General features: G+C 39.6%; 1 protein-coding gene across 2 annotated transcripts; it reads right to left on the bottom strand.

Moving 5' to 3' along the window:
• Positions 1-204: 204 nt before the first annotated feature.
• Positions 205-12,959, bottom strand: lpcat3 (lysophosphatidylcholine acyltransferase 3). Of its 2 annotated transcripts, none has more exons than XM_029504042.1 (13): positions 12,657-12,959; positions 10,551-10,658; positions 8,804-8,910; positions 8,110-8,203; positions 7,845-7,882; positions 6,397-6,575; positions 6,154-6,262; positions 5,965-6,051; positions 5,548-5,711; positions 3,355-3,502; positions 3,040-3,195; positions 1,830-1,973; positions 205-1,748 (listed from the first exon to the last, which is right to left on the bottom strand). In XM_029504042.1, the coding sequence occupies exons 1-12, from the start codon at positions 12,739-12,741 to the stop codon at positions 1,854-1,856; spliced, it is 1,395 nt and encodes a 464-aa protein (XP_029359902.1). In that variant the 5' UTR covers positions 12,742-12,959; the 3' UTR covers positions 205-1,748; positions 1,830-1,853. The 2 variants fall into 2 exon arrangements, with proteins under 2 accessions (XP_029359902.1, XP_029359903.1); XM_029504043.1 differs by having other exon boundaries at positions 1,848-1,973.
• Between the last annotated feature and the right edge of the window lie 1,575 nt (positions 12,960-14,534).

The raw sequence follows: 14,534 nt of genomic DNA, 5'->3' as shown, positions 1-14,534 counted from the left end.
CTTTTTAATCCATAAATAATCATTTCCCAGTATATCCCACAGACTGCAAAATGACGTCATGTCACCCCTTTCTGCCCTGTGCCTATATGAAGGCAGGGGGGCATCCACACGCACAGTGACCACACAGTATTTTGCTTGAAATGCAGCAATTTAATGAAGTTACAAAACTGTATTTTGTAGGGAAAAACAAAACCAAAAAAAAAAAAAAAAAAAAACAAATCCACCCCCCCCAGTTTATCAATCCATGATTTTCTTCTCATTTTTGTACATTTGGTAGGAATAAGGCAAAAAACAAATAAACAAAAACGCAGTCTCTTGAAATAGCAATTCACATCAATTAATAATCACCATGTCATGTATAAATATTACTAAAATCTGGGCTGTTGCTACAGTGAGGTTCATCCTTCCTGTGTGTCAGCATCAGCAAAGGGACAGCAGCACCATTGGCAGCCAGTCCTCCAGCATTCAATGGATCAGAACCCACCCCAATAAAAAAAAACAACACTGAAATAAAGCTCAGGATGAGAGGCATTCTCACAGAGGGGTAGGATGCTTCACTTGCTGCCTGCAGTTAAAACAGATCTGGTTTTTGTCCTCTCGCCTTTTTTTGTTTGTTTGTTTTTGCTGTTGCTTCCAGTTGAAAATGAGACAATTCCTCAACATGACACCCCTCCCTCCCCAAAAGAAGAAACAAATAAACAAACCAGCAAATCCCTCTGGTTTTTGGAGTGAATATAGGATGATATAAACAATAAATTGTAGTGACTGTGTAGTTGGGTAGTGCACAAGTCTCTTTACAAAATGAAATGTTAGGCTTTGTGTATTTTGAAGGTGAAGGCTGTGTTTGAAATAAGACTGATAGAAACCGAGGAGTGGCCGAACGCTGGACTGAACAGAGGGAGAGGAGGATGTATGGAAAGAAAACGAAACGGCATGAGAACAATGCAAATCCATTCAGGAAATCTTATCCAAAGCTACAAAAAAGTTCTTTTTCATAAAAGGTGTTAAAATGCTTATAAAATCAAGTTGTTTTTTTTTTCCATCACAAATCAAATTAAAACCAGGACAAATGTATTGTAAGAACATTCATTAATACAAGGCCATTTTGAATTCGGGTGTTAGCGTACAGTGTGATTTACAGTGCTTCTATAACCACTGGCAGTCATTTTCAAGAAACAACCCACCTGATTATTCTTATGATAATCATTTTTATGGTCTGTCTTTTGCAAAGCAGTATGCATGACATATTATTACATTAAAAAGCACCACATAGGTGGGTGCTGTGCTTAAACCTCCAGTAGAGGCTTAAATGCTCCTGCTAAATGCAGGCGGTGCGAGACATGAGACAGAGAAATGAAGAATAAAACATATATTGGAGTCAATGCCGACTCTGGACCCGTGACTGGTGAGTGCAATTCTGTGTCGACAGCATGTAAGTCTCTCCACTTCTACAAATCCCACGTGTCTTCGAATAATATTAGAAAAAAAGAAAAAGAAAAAAAAAAAGAGAGAGAGACAAACAGGAAATCGCCCCTTGATTGGCTCACAATTACCCCACGTGGCACAATGGTAATTTCCTGTAAACATTTCTCAGAATGTTTATAAACACACTCTTCCCATTGAAAACAAAAAATATAGATCTTTTTTACATGGACATAGAGTATATATTACTAAAGGCCTTAAAATATTTTCCATTCTGCTCCTTAAGAGAAGAGTTCCCTTCATTGGATATTCCGCCTTAGATGGGCCTGGAATGACAAAACAGATTGTCATTTGCCTCATTAGTGACTGAAAAGAAATTGAATAATGTGAGAACTGTTCCCACTTACCATGTCAAGTCTTAGTACCTGGTTTTATTCATCCTTCTTCTGGCTCCGCTCTTTCTTAGGCACCAGCGCCTTACGGAGGTATGGCATGATTAAAAAGGCTACGAGGAAGAATACATGACCACAGAAATAGACGGAGGAATACACCTGGAAAACAGGGATGAGAGAAAAGCAAAATAAAGATCAGCATCCACACCCTCCACTGTTAGCAAGGGCACCTTGCTGTTTTGTCTCCACTTCTTACCATCAAAAGGTTTTACTCCTAATCACCTCAGCCTATTTCTCCCTACATGTACATCAATATCCCAGCAGGGGGTAACTTGCTCACCAAGTTCTGATGTAAAAATACCAGCCACTTTCCCCCTCTGTGTGTCAAGATCATCTAAGTAGTTCACCTGATGTATTGCTTCACCCTTTCCTGTTCCATTTCCTGAATTCCTGCCTTCTCATTTTTGACTGAGAGGCCATCACTGACCGTCCTGTCATGAAAAGGTTTTGAAAAATCCTGTCTTGTGTGTTTTGTTGTCAAATAAGCTTCAAAGCTCACATAAGTACATACTGAAACTGCACTTTATGTAACTAATTTCATTAACTTTACATTTTAACATTTGACAAAGCAACTTGACATGAGGGAGATTACTGAAGCTTTAGTGCAATATGAGACATTGGTAAAGTACGAAGTCAGAGACATGAACAGACACTGCATCATTTCAATAACTTGAATTTTGCTTACATATAGATTGGAAATGGTATCAGAGGATGTTTCAAATATTTAAGTAGCACTGATTTCATTGCATGAATGAGAAATGGTGGTTAAATATGCAAACAGGACAAAATGAGCACCAAGAAAACTCTTACTTTGCAAATCTCCCCAATGCGTGTTTAAAATTCTGTGAACGTAACCTCATTATATTTACTCACCTGGCTGACATTTAAAAACTACCATACTTCTCACCAATGCAACCCCTTTTGTTTTAATGCAACAATGTTTGTGCCCAGTCATTACATAGTTGCAGACTAGGGTCTTCTCAGTCCTTTGTAGTTTGGAAATATAAGGGTTGCATTGTTTCCACTTTGAAAACGCTCAACGTATATCAATGGTCATGTATGGACTAATTTCTGATGACCCTTAAATGACCCTTCTGAATGGTTATTGTAAGCATTTCAAAGCTTGTTGGGTGGAAATAGCTTCTGTTGTTCAAGTTTAAGTTACCTTCAGCCATTTGTCATAGGTGAAGAGGCAGAATGGTACTAGAGGGTAGCCCATGAAGAGCCAGTGTATAAACTGCTGGACTATGTAGATGAGAGGATAGAGTGCGCTGTTGGCCAGCTTCGTCAGCAAGGGGCTGTCCCTCACCAGTGCAAGAGCCTGTCAAACCACAAACACGCACAAACTGTTAGATTTGAAGAATATTGTTTTTCTGTTTTATGACAAGATGATTGTGTGTATATACACATAAAAATAGAAAGTATTCAAATGGTTCAAGCTTCTTGCACATACTTAATATGAGGTTACCCATCTACATACCTGTCTCTCCACAGTGATGATAAAGAACTCCATGGAGAAGCACAAGATGTACCCAGAGTGAAGACCATGCCAAATCGTTAAAAAGAAAAGTGTCGCCACATGAGACAGGGTCTTATTGCCAAGGAACTTCAGTCGTTTGAACACGTGTCTAAAAAAAAAAAAAAAAAAAAAAAAAAGTGAAAGACGTGAAAATCAATTTAAGACTTGTGGATCTCCTCTTGATTGAGATTTTGCATAGAGGCAGTGACAGAGTGATATAAATCAGCTGTCACTGTCTGCATGGCATTTTAAATTTTATACCTTCTTCAAGACAAATGTGTTCTTTTTTTAATAGCATAACAGTCACAAGGTTAGGTTTTGGCTTTGAAGGCAGGGTCAGAAAAAAGGTACAGGAAGCACTCCGGTTTAAAAGACTCACTCAAGGCAGTGCAACGTTTTTGTGTGTCCTTCAAGTACTCCCTTTCAACACAGGTGTGTCGAGAAGAGAAGTTGGGAAAGATGTGTTCTTCTCAAGACCACGGTAACACTTTTTGCACAACTATCTCCACAACTTATTGCATTTACAATCAAGTGCAACATCATTATTAGCTTTGAAAAGATAAATGCCATATTTTCATGACATTTGTCACGTTTATTCATAATTGGCAGTTTCAATTATTTCATCTTGTGTTCTTGTCTTCTACATGACACCAGACTGGGGAATTAAAAACCTCCAGCTGTTTATCTCAATTAATCTTTCTAATGTTTATTAATTCTATTAATACAATAGTAGATAGAAACACACATTAATTGGAATTTTATTGTGCAGATTTTGAGAAAAAAAAAAAAAAAAAAATGTTATGGCCATACTGAAAAGTGTTTGCCATTTGTTATCTTAATGCAAAATTTTCACAAACTTGTAGGTTTGATACATACTGAGCCTGACACCATATACAAAACACTGTTCCTCCTACATTGTTTGAATAAAAAACAAACAAACAAACTTACATATAATTCATACTAGCCTTTTTTTAAGACCACAAGCTTTAATGAAGCATCGTAAAATAGAGTTTCCTCAACCTATTTATTAGTGAATAGTTTTAATGTGTCCTGAGAGAATGGTAACTTAGGAGGGGCATACTTATGACTATAAATAGCTTTTTGTTCATAGGTCAAACCATGAGAAAATTTTTAGTGCCAAGTCTGATGCTACCAAAGGCCTGAAAGATAAATAAAGATGTATTTTATTTCATTAGTTACCTGTTGGGAGACACTTCACATTTCTACCTCCTGGCTACTTTTATTTCCATTTTAAAATCATTCCCCACTCCCCCTTTTATCAAGCTCTCTGTCTAATGTGGTTTTGAATAGTGGAGAGTAAAATAAGTCTTGGTAGCTAATGCATTCGAATGAAATGGACCATGGAGTAAACTGTATGTAAATAAATTGCTTTGCTCACTGTGGTCACCATCAAATTGTCTCACTCACATCTACAAAGAATTTCATGCTTGAAGCTGCTGCAAAATTATATGGGATTATTGCCTAGAAGCTGCAAACTTTCCCAGCCCTCCCAGTATTTCTACTCTTTCTTGAAACACTGCTGCATTTTCATAACAGATTAAAATGTAGAAAGTAGGGGTGTGTCAAAAAAAAGAAAAAAATGATTCATATAAGAATCGCAATTCTCATTTAGTTCAGTTCAGTTCCGTGTTATTCCATGTTTAAAATTATTTAAGTTTTTTCGTAGTTGCGGATTTTACAGGGCCCTATTTATCAAATGCCCGGGAAGACCAAGCTTGACACGAGCTTCACAGTGTGCAAGGTTTGCAAAATGATGATTAGGCACTTTGGGAACCCATGTGTAACGGCGCTATTCCTTTTATAAAGAGACACTTTTATTTTTGTAACTTAACAATGCAACAATTCCATCTAAGCATGGATAAATGTTTAAAACTTAAAAAAAAAAAAAAAAAAAAGAGACTAATGTCTCCATTTGTCATTCTGTCTTGAGTAGTAGCTGAGTAGCAGCTCATGAAGCTCCTTTGCACACCTATAGACTGAGGCAGAAATCATTACGAATCAAATCGTTTTGAATTCAAAATCAATTTTGAATCGAATTGTAGCTCCAAAAATCAGAATTGAATCAAATCGTGAAATAGTAAAAGATTCCCACCGCTAATAGAAAGCTTCACAGATGTCAGGCTCCACACTCACCTGGCAGCCCAGGCGTTTGTGTTGATGTTGAAGGATGCAATGGTTCCTCCAAAAAGTGGTGTGGTTTCAAACAGCCACACCTTCATGTTGGCACAGGCATCCCACTGAGGCTCCCCATCCACTATACCATTGTAACCTAGGCCACTAAGTATGCACACACCCTCCTGTAACATATCAGGACATAATCATCGTCAGTTTTTAAACCTGTTAAACTGGGACTGCACCACTTAATATGGGTAGATCGGGGTGTGTCACAATTTAAATATGCACGTTTTATCGCGGAGTGGAGCTCATTGGAAGTGTTGAACTAGTGCTGTATATAAATTCAGGTTCATGTAAGGGAAGTACATTTCAGGAACCTGATTAGTAGCTGCATGTTATCAAGCTAAAAAATGAAGATCAAGAGGGGTTACTTACCACTATGACCCAACAGCTGACATATTTATACAAAATGATTTTAGCCCAGAGAAGAATAAACACACAGCGGTACCAGAATGGCTGGGCCTATGGAGAGGACATCATTTTCCATTTTAGACATTGGCAAACAAATCCTGATGCTCCGGCTTACCTATGTATGAGTACAGACTAATTATTTGTTGTTCTCACCTCATACTCATCTGTTAGGTAGTAGCTGTTTGGATAATAGGGACTAAATATTGCATATATGATCAGGCAGACAAAACCCAGGGCAAACCTCTTCATAGCTGGTATGACACTGAAAGGAAAAGATGGAGGAAGAGAGGGAGAAGGTAACAATGTGAACTGGAGTCTTTTTTTTCCAGAATTGTAATAAACATACACGTTTCAGCAATTTTCTTTTCATCACCTATAATTTTCCTGCTATTTTACCTATTTGGAGGCTTTCCAGGGCAGTCGGTGAGCTCCCCTGCCACCAGCCTCTGGTAGCTGCGCAGTGTAAACTGGGGACCCACCAGGAAGCCTCCATAGAAGTAGGAGAAGCCGTAAACTTCAAGCAGAGAGGGCACAGACTGCAAGGCTGCTTTCTTTTGCTCTGAACTCAGCTGCGACTAGGATTCGGGGACACAATAAGCGAGACAATAAAAAAATAATAAAAAGAAAAGTAAGGTAGAAGCAAGGAGGCAAGGAAATGAAATAAACATGGGCTAAGAAGAGGTGTTTTAAAAGCACAGTGAGGAGGTCAGAGTGGTTCTCTACAAAATAATTTGACCACAAATTCAACATGAATGCAATAAATACTAATTTACTGGCAGTTAATTGCAGTTTTAAACTGTAGTGAAGAGAGACCTAGGGTGTTCATTTGTAACAATAACAATATCAACCAGAGTGAGGAGAATTGCACCCCCCCTCGCCAAGATAAAAAGGTGACAACCACAGAATAAATACTGAAGATAAAATAAAATAATGCAACAGAAAGAGTAATTAATAGTGTCAGCTTTACAGCAAAGAAAACAAAGACTGCTCGAGCTGCACAACAGGCGAATTGTTAGAAAATGAACTTTAAAGGCTGGTAAAATGCAGATGGGGACACAACAATGAATGGCATATAACTTAATAGGGCTGAGGCAACATGATTACATTTTCCAACATAGCTTGGGAAAACAATTTATGCCATTTTGTGTAATGTTACGTCAGACTGTACTGTATCTGTTTGTTTCTTTGGTGATTTTCCTTAAAACATTGATGTATCACAGTACATACCAACGTCAAATATATTGTGACAATTTTTATTTTTACCACCCACTTTTCTGTTAGTGTCTCTCTGTGCTGTGCTGTTCTGTTCTGTTTTCCTGCTAATCTAAACCATGTTATCTTCTCATCTCAAGAGCCAAGTGAGAGTATTTGAGCTGATTGATGTGACATATAATAAAATGTGAGAGAGCAAAGTAGAGGCTCAGACCAGCTTCTTGCCAGCAGAGACATTTCGACCTGTTGCATTTCTTTCACATTTGCTTTAGTTAGTAAGCAAACCTGTTTTCATTGTTGTTTGGTTTATTTTCACCGTTGCTTCATTAGGTCTGCATTCCTGATCTTCCTTTTGATCTATGATAAAATACTGCCAGCACAAGTGCTATCATTACTGGCTTTTTCATCAGCATTTAGCCTTGTGGCATCTACTACATGCTTGTTGTGCATGCTGGCATGGGAAAACATCTCTTTCAAAAGTGACAGAATGAAAAAAGAGGCATGACAATTATTGGTTTTGACAGAGATAAACAGTGCACAAAACACAAAGAGATAACATTTAAAGATAGACCACATCAATATATTGGCCAATGGTGAAGCAGACAAAATCAAGAGAGATCAAAAAAACTCACTGCTTCCTTCCCGCCGTCATAGTAATCAAATGACAAACCTGTAAGCAGAAAATGCAACTGGTGTCAGAGACTATGTTAGGGTGACTAAATATGATAATTTGAGGTTAGGGTTAGGCTTAACACCTAAAATCATGCTGGGGCCGTGTCTGGGGTTTATTGGTGTGTTAATCGTCAAAACAACAACAGATGATACCAATTCAAACACATCATCATATCAAATAAATAATGAAGCAGAGCAGTGAAAAGGAAGATACAGTCCACTCACCAACAAGTTTAAGCATGAGGACACAATGAGGCATTGTCCACTTGATGTCATACTGATCTGTTGCTGTGTAGTAATATCCTGCCAGCAGGTATAGCTACAGGACAATGCAGAGGGGAAAATGAAAAACAGAAATATCCAGGAAACAAAGCTTTGGTATCAAATCAGAATGAGAGATTCTTTATTAATTCCTGGAAGGAAATTCTGCAGGTTGGTAGCTTATCTTGTAATAGTTAGGAGTTGTAAACTCTTATGACAGTGGGAATGAGTGATTTTCTGTAACTGTCTGTGCTGTATCGTATTAATTAATAACAGAAGTCAAGAGACAGGAATTAAAATAGAAAATTGCTGTAACAAGGCACAGGAAATGAGGAGACATCCTCTAGAGGAAACTCTAGAGGATATCTAGAGTGAACATCTTTCTGTTTAAAAACTGTCATTGTTTCATAGCAAGAGGAAGCTTGGATGCAAGCAGTTCTTTAAAATACATTTTGGCATCAACAATGGAAATTAAAGGGAATTGCAGACTGCAAACTGCAGAAATCAGATATAAGACTGTGCAGACAAACTGGCAGGCTGTACTCAAGTCACTGCGGTACAAGTCTGACAGTGCACAGTTTGGAGCTACTGCTATCAAAGTCTAAGCCTATGCGCAAAAAAGGGGAAAAAAACAAAACAATAAACTTGAACACCTCACCATTTGAAAGGTAAAACTGCTCAGGACAGCTGTTACTGTTCTCCCCATGAGTCTCAGCATCAGGAATTGGACAAAGATGCATACTGCAGAGTGATAAAGCTGAGGGCCTGGTAAAGAGACCGACAGAAAGGGGAGGGGGATGATGGTGAATGCAGTGAAGTGTGACCTGTATAACTGGACATGACAACCAATTTTCCCTCCACAGTTCAGTATTGGCAGAGATGAAAAGATAATAACACACAAACATGATAAACATCTGACTTGAAAGGAGCTCTCAAAGAGTGCTGCAGCAAAAAGTATTCCACAAGGATAAAGATAAAGCAACAGACCTGCTGTAAATCCAAGTGCAGCCACAACAGAATAAAGAAAAACAAAATGTTAGCAGTTTGTGTTTAGTTAAGCATGCCACTCTCCAATAGGCTCCAACAGTAAACACCATCCAGACGTCTTACTATAGTTTGCACTATGGCAATTGGAAAAGCAGCTCTACTGTACTGAACAATATGTTAACTTGCAGAGCAATGTGTCATAGTAACATCAAAACCAAAAATTCAGTGGTTGTGGCTTTTGCAATGGGAATATTTGCTGGTTACTAAATAATAAATAATGTGTGCAACTGGCAGCCTGCTCAGGGCGTACCCCAGCCTCGCCCAGAGTGAACTGGAATTGGCTCCAGCACCCCGCGCAACCCGGAGACGGAAAAGCAGTAGAAGATGGATGGATAGGTGCAGCTGGTAATAATTTCTGATAGTGATCGGTAAATTAATTGATAAAGTGCTTTGCTTTTGAGCTGTGAGATCTTAGGGAAAATGTGTATTATAAGTTATCCCAGCCCAAGGAAATCCAATGAGATTTGTTATTTTTCAATCCAAAAACCAAAAATGTTCTGTTGTCTCATATTATAAAGATCAGGATGAACAATTGGAACCAGCAATAGGTGATTCATTATTAAAAAATGTCTTGCTTGGGTTGGTTGGACAAAACAAGGGACCTGATCTTTAACTTAACATCTTAAGATTAATTGGGGAAAGTCCAGCCTTTCTTGTAGATGTTTTAATATTTACTAAAGTCATTTCAAGAATAAATTATAATTTGTTTGCTTCTGGAATCTCAGATAACTGGTAATGGCTCCAGTAACATTTAAACAGATTTGCTCTGCAGAGAGAATGTGTTTGTGTTGTAAATAAAGTTGGGAAACATTTATTTACAGATTTAATTACTGTGCATATTGACTACATTTCAACTATAGCTCTAACATCTACTTTATTTAGTTCAAGTCAACTGTGATGAAGGATAATAAGGGGAGTCGTTTGAGCTGATATACACTGTAAACAGTAAATGACCTTTAAAATGTTTAAAAGCACCCTAGGATCTTTCTGAGGAATAGCATTTACTTTTTGAGCAGTTCATGCTTTGCTTATCTTATCGACACACACAGAAGATAGAAGAGAAAAATGGCCATGCACAAAGGCACGCGAGACGACTGCTAGCAAGCAAATTTAACATTTCAAAATTGCCTTTGCAAATTTGTTATGAAGAAAAAAATGCAATCACTACTGGAAGCCACAGATGCACAGTACACTAACTTTTACAAGAAACTCCTTAGGGCAGCTTTAAATGACGGGCACATCTCGTTCATGTAATAGTTAATTTACACAACTACAAATGAATGAAAATTACTTTTTGCAGCCCCCCTCCACCAAAAAATGCGTATGCAGTCTTTTCATGACAATCATCTTCTTCTTACCAAAATTGAAAGCTGCTAGAGCCAGCCCAGAAAACGTGTGGAACAAGTGGATAACTGTGGCAGACTGGTAGAAAAGGAATCGGCGATACACCAGAGCAAAGGGATACCCTGCAGGAGAAAGACAGAGAACGGAAGTTTCGCATCAGCTTAGTGAGAGACTGTTGACGCCTCATCATATTACTAAAACTGACCTTGCGTTACAAATACATGGCATGCACACGCATACCAACACATTATTACCACTTGTGCGCATGTTTGGTGCATGTTCGCGTAAATCTGGCATGTCAATGACAAAGATAACTGAAATAAAGACATAAAAAAGAAACCAATGATTATGATAAAATGTCTTCAAATGAAATATATCCTTGTCAGATATTGAGTGTTATTTGGAGTGAATATCTGAAATATAAAGAGCATGTTATTCAAAATACTACATTGTGAATAAATTTATCATAATTATGATGCAATTCTGAGATTATGGGGATTTCCTGAAAGTGTGAATGAGATAGTTAAAAAACGATTACAAGATTAAGATCAATGTAGTCCTTCTAGAGACTAAACAGAGACGGACAGAAAAATGAACCACAGATTGATATAAATAAACAAGTGCTGTTGTTGGAGCCAAAATCTGATACAGCTTATTCCTCTGAGTCATAGATTCCCAACGTTTCCCAAACACCAAATCAAATCAAACCAAACCAAAGAAATCCATTAGCTGTGCCGTGACACTGGGAGAAATATTGTTTGTTTGTTTCAAGCAGAGTTTAAATAAGTTTTAATAAAAAATGAAAGTGTGCATTTTCAAACTGTTATAGAAAATTAGGCACTTTTCTTTTTTTTTTCTTTCCATGAGATGTGCAGACAGTAAAAATAAAACATTATCCAGCTTTTGCAATCCAGTGATCAAAATTTGAAGAAACTTTTGTGAAACCTATCTATTGCCGACGCAGCAATTTTTTAAGCCATATTTTAGGATTTTAAGATCCAGCCTCTCTCTCTCTCTCTTTTTTTTTTTTTTTAATACAGCTGGATACAGTTGTAATATATAGCAAAGAGAAAGCTGATGAAACCGTGGGCTATTTCAGGATCTGTTATTCAAGCACAAGGCGGTTCCTCTTGACTACAATATTATGCAAGAAACACCAAGTAACACTTCAACAAGGAACGTGCAACAAGCACATTAGATGGGTTCAAGTCTGCCCTGAATGGCTGTGTTCAATCCTGAACCATGTGAGGCAACGCAGAGTGTCTGTGTGAGTAAAGTTCAGAGGACATCATGGAGGGCACCCTCCCCCAACATGTCCACACACACAGACACACACAGACCTGACATTCCCGCCCAGCAGTCCTGAAGTGGGGCTGTTTGTTACTATCAACAATTACACAGAAGAACTGAACTTAATGAATAATGTAATGAAAATTCACAGTAAACTATGATGTGGCGGGCTGGGGGGGGGGTTATTTCAGCAGCAGGAGCTCATTGTCCTTGTCAAAGCTTTCTTTTCCCTCCCCCAAGCCGACGACAACATTATGATCACCGAGCAGCTCACACTGCTCTAACACAATTACGCTAATCCTCCAATTTCATCGCCCAGACGGAGCAGAGCTGTTGTGGTCTTCTGCCGTCCAACTGCCTCAGTTTGTTGACCCAGCTGCCTACTTTGGAATCTGGGACAACACTTTAGAAAGTGTGTGTTTTTTTTGTTTGTTTGTTTGTTTGTTTTTTAAGGGCAGACAGATACTGACAACCTAAAAACTAGCCGAGCAGCCAGCAGCCTTCATGTCAGGGAGGAACCAGCCGGCTGGTGGTGATGTTCAGCAGAAAACTTGACCATGGCTGCTGTGTGTGCTGTTCTGCTCACAGGAAATAAATCGGTTATTCCTCAGAGCCCAGCTGACAGACACACACGGAGACTTTAGCCGTCCTCAAACTACAACAGAAAAAAAAAGGCCAACCAACAAACAAAACAACTAGCTGGTTTTCAGTCTGTGGCTACGGACAGGTCGGTGGCAGTTCGGGTGCAGCCCGGTGTCCTGTCCTCTCACCGGGACGGAGGCACCGTGGGCCGGTGACCACGATAACGGAGCTCACGGTCCGGTACTCACCGATTAAAATGGACAAAAGGAGACGAACGGCTGGCTCCGGTGAACCTAAAGACTCCGACAGTTTCTCCAGCAAGGGAGCCGCCATCTTTCTTAAGGGCGGAAACGTCCTTCCGTGGCGGCTCAGTGAACTCTACTGACTCACAGCTCTCTCTGTCACTCACACACACACACACACACACACACACACGGCTTTTTGAACTCTGAACCTCTGCGGTCCAACGTCAGCAGAGTTTACCAGGCTGGTCCCCTCCACCTCCTCCTCCTCCTCCACCCTTCATTACTTCGGTGACTGCTGACGGACTTCTCCAGCTATTCAGCCGGATTTATGCAACCGAGTCAGTTAACGCTTTAAAGCATCCGGACAGAGCGGCTCCGGACTCCGATCACAACAGACAGCATGAGGGAAGTTCTCCCCCAGGTGGTGACCAGCAGGAGTAACAATACTAGCTACAGGCCAAACTTTTGGACAGTAATGAAGATGAAAGTTTTGTAGCTCCACTACATGCTATTTAAACCATAAGAATGAACGTTTTACTGCCTTTTGCACAGACATGTTACAGCACAGAGGGCTGTACGACTGAGCCGACATTAAAGCCAGACTTTCGGCTCTCTTTGAAGATGACTATATCACCATGGTAACTCATGCTGCGAACATCACCTGGTCCGGACCGGTTTTTGTTCCGACTTTCGGCTTAAAGGCGGCTATAAACAGAGCTGCCCCTTCACAGATCATCCTCCCTGAGTATGTCCTCACCGTTTCTGGAAGGTCCGGTGGGTTTAGGTGCTCTTCGGAGGGAGAGAGTGTTTCCAGACCGATCTGAATAAGTTCCATGTGTAATCTTGTTGACCGTGTGGACGTAATGGGACCAAACGAAGCCATGCATTCACAGTAACGCAGCCATCAGCAGGAGTTTTTCATTATTTATTAAAAGTAAAAGGAAAAGTATTGTGTACACAATGTCAATCACGCCTAACAAAACATTTTAAAGTAGCATTTACTCCAGTAGCGTTTTCCTCTCAGTTGCTCGATCTCAAGTTTTCGTTTCTTGATTTCCAGCTCTTTTTTCTGATTATCCCTAACCCTGATTATACAGATTTGCACTGGCACTACAACCAATAGAACACCAATTAGAAAATGTATTTATCAAATCAAATTAATTTCACTTTGATTTGGTCCTAATCTAAGTTATTTCCATGTATTCTTCATTGTGAGACAATGTCATGAAGGGAATTAAAGTTATATATTGATATATTATATTCTATCGGCTATATTAACTTGCACGATCTGAATTTATTTTGTCAGGCTTCCTCTCTTGACTTGTTTGTAGAAACAGTGTTACTTTTAGCTGTTCTTATGGGTCTGAACCAGAGGTGTCCAAATCCGGTCCTGGAGGGCCACTGTCCTGCAGGTTTTAGATGTCACCCTGCTCCAACACACCTGATTCAAACGACCAGCTCGTCACCAACCTCTGCTGAAGTCTGATCTGGAGTCACTCATTTGAAGCAGGTGTGTTGGAGCAGGACAGTGGCCCTCCAGGACCGGATTGGACACCTCTGGTCTGAACTCTTCATGGCTCTCCATTATCATAATCTGCTCCTCTTGGCTGAAATATGCGGCACGTAATCGGACAATCTTTCTGCGGAAATGACGTCAAATGACGCCTAAACGCCCCATTTTATGTGAACAGGCACAGAGCCTGCCGAGGAAAGCCTGGGACGACAAATCAAGCTGATAACCACCGTCGGGAGACTCGTTGTCTCTGGATGGAGCCAGCTCACCCAAAGAAAGCCTGGCTCTGTTGATGTATACCCCTCAGGTGAAGATCAGTGCCGGCTTTAAGGATAAAAGTAGAGCAAAACGTTACAAAAAAAGAAGCT

This window comes from Echeneis naucrates, chromosome 6, assembly GCF_900963305.1.
Source record: "Echeneis naucrates chromosome 6, fEcheNa1.1, whole genome shotgun sequence".
In the NCBI taxonomy this organism is placed as follows: Eukaryota; Metazoa; Chordata; class Actinopteri; order Carangiformes; family Echeneidae; genus Echeneis; species Echeneis naucrates.
The sequence above is the reverse complement of the archived record's forward strand: the minus strand, read 5'-3'. Positions and strand labels throughout refer to the sequence as shown.

Coding starts and splice junctions, on each gene's coding strand:
- lpcat3 (XM_029504042.1), bottom strand. CDS start 12,741: ATGGCGGCTCCCTTGCTGGAGAAACTGTCGGAGTCTTTAGGTTCACCG. Junction 8,911..10,550: donor TCTAGCAGCTTTCAATTTTG/GTAAGAAGAAGA, acceptor TCTCTTTACCAG/GCCCTCAGCTTTATCACTCT. Junction 6,576..7,844: donor ATGACGGCGGGAAGGAAGCA/GTGAGTTTTTTT, acceptor CCCGAATCCTAG/TCGCAGCTGAGTTCAGAGCA.